The 8,533-nt window shown below is 47.4% G+C and overlaps 1 protein-coding gene across 1 annotated transcript in view; it reads left to right on the top strand.

Annotated features, from left to right (window-relative positions):
- ABR (ABR activator of RhoGEF and GTPase) overlaps positions 1–8,533 on the top strand; it is a 112,727-nt gene that overhangs the window by 32,009 nt on the left and 72,185 nt on the right. Inside the window, exon 2 of the mRNA XM_045299962.1 lies at positions 4,074–4,172. Within this exon, the coding sequence (XP_045155897.1) occupies positions 4,074–4,172 (99 nt within the window). The remainder of the gene's footprint in view (positions 1–4,073; positions 4,173–8,533) is intronic.

Below are 8,533 nucleotides of genomic sequence, written 5' to 3'. Positions count from 1 at the left end.
CCTTCCCTTGTCATTATTTTTTCATTGATGATATAGGTTTTACATTTAGATTTCTGATCCATCTTGAGTTAATTTTTAAAGTATGATGTGAGATATGACTCCCTCTTTTTCTGTTCTGCAAATGGGTATCCAGTTTTGCCGACACCATTTGTTAAAGACATCGTCTCTTGTCTGTCTGTGTGTTTTGGCCCTTTGTCAGGGATCAGCAGTATGTAGGTAGATGGATTTACTTCTGGGTTTTAATTCTGTTCCATTGGTCGCTGCATCATTGCTGTACCCATGCCAGACTGCTTTGACTATTGCGCCTGTATAGTAGATTTTGAGATCAGGAAATGAGAGGCCTTCCGCTTTCTTCTTCTCCATAATGCTTTGCTTACCCTGGGTCTCATTTCATTTCAGATAGAGTTGGTGATGAGTCTTTCCATTTTCGTAAAGAACGATGTTGGAGCCTGGGTTGGGATTGCATTATATCTGTAGATCACTTTGAGTAGTACTGACATTTTCACAATGCTAAGTCTTTCTATCCATGAGCGTGGTCTTTGCTTTCATTTATGTAGGTATCTTTTGGATTCTTAGAGTGGTGTGTTGTAGTTTTCCATGTACAGGTCTTTTGCTTCCCTGGTTATATTTATTCCTCAACACTTCATCCTGTGTAAGTGGAGACTAGAATGAGAGCAGACCACCTCATCTTTCTCCTGTGGAGCAGTTGGTGGATTTGAACCACCGACCTTGTGGTTAGCAGTGGATGCAAACCACTTGTACTATCTTAGAACCTTGAGAGGGTGTGTAAGGCTAGTAAACATTGGGTGCCTCTGTGCATATTGTGTCATGTGATGTAGGTGCTTTGGGTTCCATACAAAATCACCAGGACAGGTAGCAATACTCTGATGGGAGAGTCGGTGCTAAAGGCTAGTGTAATCCAGGGACACTTTAGGATGCAGGACTTCGGCTGTACTTTCCAGCAGAGGATAGATTTAGACAAGAAGAGCCAGAGTCGGAGAGGGCATCGTCGGCACCAGAAATAGTAAGAGCCAAGGTTCAGAGGCTGGGCACTCAAAGGTGACTGTGGGGAGACTGGAAAGGCAGGGATAGGCACTAGGGCCCCTTGAAGCTGCTTCACGTAAAGGACATACCAGTGGCAGAATGCTCACCTTCCCCAGGGAGACCTGGATTCCATTCCCAGCCCAGTGCGCCTCCTGTGCAGCTACCACTCATCTGTCCGTGAGCCTTGTGTGTTGCTAGGATACTGAATAGGAAGAGAGACCTGATGGTCTCCTCCCCCAAGCCAGCCAGTGAAAACGCTCTGGATTACAGCCGTCCAGTGATGGTGACGCGCAGGACTCAGCAGTGCACCTGGGGCTTCCGGGAGTCCAGACAGCTCCACAATACTAAAACCCTCCAGGACCGCTAACAACAATAGAGCTTCTCCAGTTGATAGCCCTATGTTTACTTCTTCCTTTGTTAAAAATGCCCCCCGCCCCCATCCCCAAACCCTCCCCTGCTAGATGACGTTTCTCATTATAGCGACAGAGCCCGGTAGGCAGTACGTATTTGTTGAGTGAACAAATAGCCTATTGAATCAGCAAATAATCACATTTTGCAGTATGGAGAGCAAGTGTTTGTCAAATGTCAGGTCTGAGGTGATGTTGTTCGAAGCTTGGTCTGCCTCTGGTGTAGGAGCTGGAGGCAGCTCGAGAGACTGCCCGGTCTGTCTAAATAAGATAGGCTGGATGAACAATCTGGAGGAGAAAACAACGGGACTGACAGTTCTGGGGTGACATGGGAGAGGGGTAGGTGGGGGGAAAGGTAGTGGTGTTAACAAACCCAGGGACAAGGGAACAGCAAGTGATCGAAATCAGTGGTGAGGAGGGAGTGGGAGGCCTGGTAGGATGTGATCAAGGGTAATGTAACCAAGAGGAATTACTGAAACCCAAATGAAGACTGAGCATGATAGTGGGACAAGAGGAAAGTCAAAGGAAATAGAGGAAAGAGCTGGGAGGCTGTATTAGTCTGGGTACTTAGGAGAAACAAATCCACGGCGACTCATGTATAAGAGAGAGTTTTATGTAAAGAAAAGGTGCATCACGAAAACATCCCAACCCAATGCTGCCCAAGCCCACAAGTCCAACATTAACCCATTAACCCAACACCAGTCCACAAAGTCCTCCACCTCACAAAACAGAGGCAATGATGCCGACTGCAGGAGGAAAGCTGAGTCCGTGAATGTGTAAGCATCTCAGCACTGGCAAGGGTCTCTACACGGCTGCATCGGGATAGATCCATGCGGCTTCTCCTTGGGGATGTCTTGGAGGAAGTCAATCTTGCAAGCTGAAGCAGGGAACTGCTAAGGCAGCTGCACCCGATACAACCATCACAAAACAAGAGACCTGAGAACTAGAAAGGCGAGGCTTCACCACCCATTTATCCCTCCGCCTTTCAACAAGCACCACATGTGATTATCGGCCAGGCTGGCACAATTAACTAACTCAGAGGCAAAGGGCATTTATAGAGGTCTAAATAAAGCATGTACATATGTAACTATATTTATATGTGAGGATAGGGAAATAGATCTATATGCGTATATTTATAGGTTTAGTATTAAGGTAACAGATGGACATTGGGCCTTCACTCAAGTACTCCCTCAATGCAAGAACACTTTGTTCTATTAAACTGGCATTCCATGATGCTCACCTTCCCAACACGATTGATGAAGACACAGGCAGGTGAATAAGCAAATGTGGTGAAGAAAGCTGATGGTGCCCAGCTATCAAAAGATATAGCATCTGGGGTCTTAAAGGCTTGAAGGTAAACAAGTAGCCATCTAGCTCAGAAGCAACAAAGCCCACATGGAAGAAGCACACCAGCCTATGCAACCACGAGGTGTCGAAGGGATCAGGTACCAGGTATCATCAGAACAAAAAATCATATCATTGTGAATGAGAGGAGCGTGCAGAGTGGAGACCCAAAGCCCATTTGTAGGCCACTAGATATCCCCTTACAGAAGGGTCTCGTCAGTCAGGGTGAGATGTAGCAACAATGAAGCATACAACTTTCCTCTAGTTCCTAAATGTTTCCCCCCATACCCCCCCCCACCCCACTATCATGATCCCAATTCTACCTTGCAAGACTGGCTAGAGGGAATCCAGGGCGGAGGACCCCTTCAGGACCAGTGGTGTGAGTGGCGATACTGGGAAGGTGGAGGGAGAGTGGATTGGAAAGGGGGAACCAATTACAAGGATCTACATGTGACTTCCTCCCTGGGGGACGGTCAACAGAAAAGTGGGTGAAGGGAGATGTCTGACAGGGTAAGATATGACAAAATAATAAATTATCAAGGGTTCATGAGGGAGACGGGAGGTGGGAGCGGGGAGGGAGGGGAAAAAATGAGGAGCTGATGCCAGGGGCTTAAGTGGAGAGCAAATGTTTTGAGAATGATGAGGGTAACGAATGTATAAAAGTGCTTTATACAATTGATGTGTGTATGGATTGTGAAGAGTTGTATGAGCCCCCAATAAAATGATAAATGAAAAAAGAGAGACTGCCCAGCGAGGGGGACTTGTTGGGTAAGGGTGCAACAGGAGATTGGTTGGGAGCCTTCCAAGGGCTTAGGGAAAGCATGGAAGAAGAGAGAGATGAAGGGGAGACCAGGAGGGTGCTCCCGGGTCCTGGAGGGCAAGGACAGATGTGGGTTTTTCATTCGAAAACCATTGCAAGAACAACTTTATTGAGCACGTTGTGCAGCCCACGGTGCTGACTGAAGCACACTGGTGTGGCCACATAGGCCGCCGCCCTGGAGGAGCCACAGTTCTGGGGTGGGTGGGGCGGGAGGCCACTTTGCCTCGGGGCCATGCTCAGGGAGGTGGCCAGGAAAGGTACAGTCCAAGGGGGAAGATGGAGAGGACACAATCAATCACACTTCCTTTGGTGTTTCTATTTTCCGAATGTTTTAGAATACCTCTGTCTGCCTTTTATCGCCCATGAGAGTGTTTGCTCAAACACAAGAGGCAAGGCAGGAAACGGGCCGCTCAGAAGGTTGGCTCCCTCTCATGAGTGTTGGGTCTGCTTGGCTGCAGGTGGAAGCGGGCAAAGGCCTGGAGATGCGGAAGTTGGTTCTCTCGGGGTTCCTGGCCAGCGAAGAGATCTACATTAACCAGCTGGAGGCCCTGCTGCTGGTGAGTATGTTTGCTCTGGGGCCTTCCGGTCCCCTGGTTGGGCCAAAGTGATTTTGCAACTGCAGGGGATGGGGAATTGGACCGAGTCTATGGTGCTGCTCTGCTTACCGTCGGTCCTTCGCCAGCGAGGACTTGTGCCTCCCACGACCGACCTTGCTCTGGGAAAGGCAGGAGGAGAAGCACAGCCAGGGTAGGAGTGACAAGCACAAGGTGGCACTACCCTGCACACTGCTCACGACCGTGGTGTAAATAGTATCAATCTGATCACATTCTCCACATGCTGTGCTCTGGGCCAGATTCTTACTCCTCCCTGGGACAGGGAACCGAGAGTACCCTCAAGGCTCTGTGTCAGGAAACGGGGGGGGGGGAGGACTGTCTAGGTCGTTTTGAGGCACCTTAGCTCTGAGCCATTAGCTAAACCTAGACTTTGGTAAAGGTCACTCAAATGTCCTCATCTATATGATGGAGTGAAAATACCGAGGCTCTCTCTCTATATATATATCTATAGATAGATAGATAGATAGATAGATAGATAGATAGATAGATAGATAGATAGATAGATACACATATACATGTACACATATATTCCAGGGTTGTTGTGAGAGTCAGATGGGCAAAGATGAAAATATTATCAGAAGGTGGAAAGACTACACAAATCTAAGATGTTTTTGCCTTTTGAAGAAAGTGCTTATTAGATGCGTCTGGATATTATGCAGAGTGATTGAGCCGTAAAAAAAGTTCTTCCCCTTTGGGAGTGTTGCAATCTGAGACATCAGGTGGTATTAGAAGGAGGAGGGGTAAGAAGTGTGGTATAGATCAGCAGAAACTCATTCTTACATAAGACTTGGGAGTTAAAGCACGCGTTGATGTGGCTGGGTGATATGTGAGATGGAGCTACCCAAGGTCTCAAGAGGACTCGGCATTTTCCACCCGATGAATAACGATACCTAAAGGTGTCGACCCTTTGGAATAGACAAGGTCAAGTTTGTGGTACATTTTCATAGGCATGGTCTGTTTTCCAAGTGAGGGACATGGTGGCAGGTAGATGAGGATTCTGAATCTGGGCCAGAATGCAGGTGCGCTCTCACTGGGCTGTTGGGGTAGGATCGCTGCGCTGTGTTTCACCTTGTGTATTTGGCCCCATCGATGGGTTATGAAATCGATGTAGGTCGGATCACTATTAAAAAAAAAATGAAATAGATACTGTCAGCATACCTCACAACTAGTAAGGACAAGCACTATCTCAAGAAACTGTTGGCAGTTGTAGGAGTCTGTCGGCTTGTCATGGTGGCTTGCGTGCTACTAGGATGTAGGAAGCTCTGCCGCCAACATTTCAATGATCAGCAGGGTCCCCCATGGTTGGCAGGTTTCAATGGAACTCCCAGATGAAGACAGGTGAGCAAGAAGAACCTGGTGATATACGTCTAAAAACCTAAAAACTAAAACTGGCTGGTGAAAGCATTATGAACAGCAGTGGAACATTGCCTGATACAGTGCCAGAGGTCGAGTCTTGCCAGTTCGAAGGTACTTGAAATCTGCGTGGGGAAGAGCAGTGTGATTGGTTTTGTGTCAACCTGGCTGGGCCATGATTCTCCATGGTTTGGCCATTGGGGCCAACAAATCCCCATGATGTGCTCTAACCTGATGTAATCAATCACATAATGGCATCTGCTGTGAGCAGCCAAGCAGTTGTAAGAAGATGAGGGTGGGATGAACCCCTTGTCTCAGGTCGTAGCCTGCTGCTGTTGACAAGAAGTTTCATCAGGGATGCGGCCTACTTCCGTGATAAGTGGTTGCTGGGGGGAACGCGCCTGCTTTCTGCTGGGTCTGGAGTCCACCTCCGGCTCATCCGTTCTTTGGACTCGATGCTTTGGACCCTTCTCCCTTGGACTTAGCCAACTACCTGCCATATTGCCTGCAAACACAGGGAGCCATCAGCGACCTGCCATCTGAACTGCCCCCCTTGGATGAACCTGCCTCTCCAGTCATAAACCTGATCCACTGACGCTGGATCCAGGCCCCTCTGTAGCTTGTGTCGTCTTCTTGCCAATCCTGGATTCCTCAGTCCCCAAGGCTATGCAAGTCAGGAGAAGCCTCTCACCCAACTCTTGGCCCGTGCACTGGGGACCTGCCAGGACTTGCCTGTCTCTTCAAGCGTGCGAGCCATTTTCCCGACATCAGTTTTTGACTTATATACACATAAATATAAATGTCACTGGTTGGGCTTCTCTAGAGAACCAGCCGATCCCAAGCTGCTGCTTCCAAGTGCAATCAACCTTAATGGCATGAATGGAGTCAAGCCTTCAAGACCTTCACTTGCTAATGTGGCACCACTCAAAGTGGAAAAACGAAAAAGCTTCAAGCACCCATTAATCATCAGCCCATGGAATGTACGAAGCCGGAATCTAGGAAAACTGGAAGTCGTTGAAATGAAATAGAAAGCACAAAGATGGATCTCTTCGGCATTATGATTGCTGTTAGGTGCTGTTGAATCATCTCTAGTCGTAGCACCTCGGTACTTAACACGACAATGCACTGTCAGGCCGGTGCCCTCCTCACCTCAGTGAGCACTAGTAAGCGGAAATGGACGGGTACTGGCCATTTTTAATTGGCTAATCATATGGTCTGCTAAGCTAAGAATGACACATTGACGAGGATCTACCCTGAGTCCCACACTGCCAGTCATAGGAGAACATGCGTATGCCTCCCAGGAAGAGCAGCAGCGTGACTATCGTTCAAACGTGTGCCTCAGCCACTGTTGCCAAACGTGAATTGAAGGTTTTTGCCAGCTTCTGCTGTCTAAAATTGATCAAACATGCACCCAAGATGCATTGAGCATTCCTGGTGATTGGAATGCAAAAATTGAAAGCAAAGAAGAAGGCTCAGAAGTTGGAAATATGGCCATGGTGATCAATAGTGCCGAATTGTGGCATGGTAGAATTTTGCAAGACCAATTGCTTATTTGTTGCAAATACCCTTTTCCCCACTATATACACAGCAACTATACAAATGGACGTGCCAGATGGAAAATACCCAACAATCAAATGACTGTGCCAAGGAGGTGAGAGATGGAGCCCTGGTGGCGTGGTGGTCATGCATTGGGCTGCTAACTGCAATGCCAGCAGTTTGACACCACCAGCCCCTTCCTCAGGAGAAAGGCGGGACTTTCTGCTCCCGTGGAGAGTTGCAGTCTTGAAAACCCACAGGGGCAGAGCTGCCCATCCTGCAGGGTCACTCGGAGTCTTCATCGACTCTATGGCAGTGAGTTTTTATGAGGGGGGAAAAAAATGGAGACGCTCAATCTCAACAGTTAGAACAAGGCCAGGGTTCATCAGCTGCTCATATACAAGTTCAAGTGGAAGCTAGAAGAAATTAAAATAAGTCTGTACAAGCCAAACTACGACCTTGAGTGTGTCCCACCTGAATTTAGAGATCGTCTCCAGAATAGAGTTGATGTATCGAAGAACACTAATGACCGACAGGCCAGACAGGTGGTGGGCGGCATCATACATGAAGAAAGCAAAAAGTCAGGAAATAAAGAAAAAGCAAGAATAAAATGAATGCCCGAAGAGACTTTGAAACTAGCTCCTAAGTGGAGAGTAAAGTGAATGGGAGAAATTCTGAAGTCAAAGAGCTGAACGGAAGATTGCAGTGGGCAGCTAGAGAAAACAAAGCACTATAATGAAATGTGCCCAGACCTGGAGTTGGAAAAGCACAAGGAAAACACACTTGGCTTGTCTGACACGGAAGAAATGTAAGCCTCAGGTTGCAATATTGCAGGATTCTACAGGAAAATATTGAACCCTGCAGGAAGCATCAGAGGTGAAAGGAATGCAGAGTCACGGAACCAAAAGAATCCTTGGACACCCAGCCATTTCCAGAAGCAGTACGTGATCCAGAATCAAAAGTATCTACGGGGAAAAAAATCAGGCTGCATTGAAAGCATTCATGAGAAACAGAGCTCTAGGAATTGGTAGAGTATCAATTGAAACTTTTCAACAAAGGGATACAGTTTGGGGAGCACCACAAATTTTGGAAGCACCGGAAAACTGTTTACCCGTGCTTCATTGATGATACAAAGACTTGATTCAACTGTGTGCGTCGGGACAAATTACAGATAACAATGTGGACAGTGGGAATTCCAGAACACTTCATTGTGCACAGAACTGCGCTATACAGCTTGGTGTAAACTCAGAAAAGGTGTGGCAGTGTCAAATTCTTTTGCCATGCATTTTCAAACTTTGTGCTATACCAAGAAATTTGGAAGTCAGCGACCTGGCAAAATGCCTGGAAGAGATCCGTATTGATGGTCATTCCAAAGATAGGTGAGCTAGTAAAATGTGGCAATTCTCCAACAGTAG

Source organism: Echinops telfairi, unplaced genomic scaffold, assembly GCF_000313985.2.
Source record: "Echinops telfairi isolate 266 unplaced genomic scaffold, ASM31398v2 ScPeMD7_7458;HRSCAF=8496, whole genome shotgun sequence".
Classification (NCBI taxonomy): Eukaryota; Metazoa; Chordata; class Mammalia; order Afrosoricida; family Tenrecidae; genus Echinops; species Echinops telfairi.
Note: the sequence above shows the minus strand (reverse complement) of the source record. Positions and strands in the feature narration are given on the sequence as shown.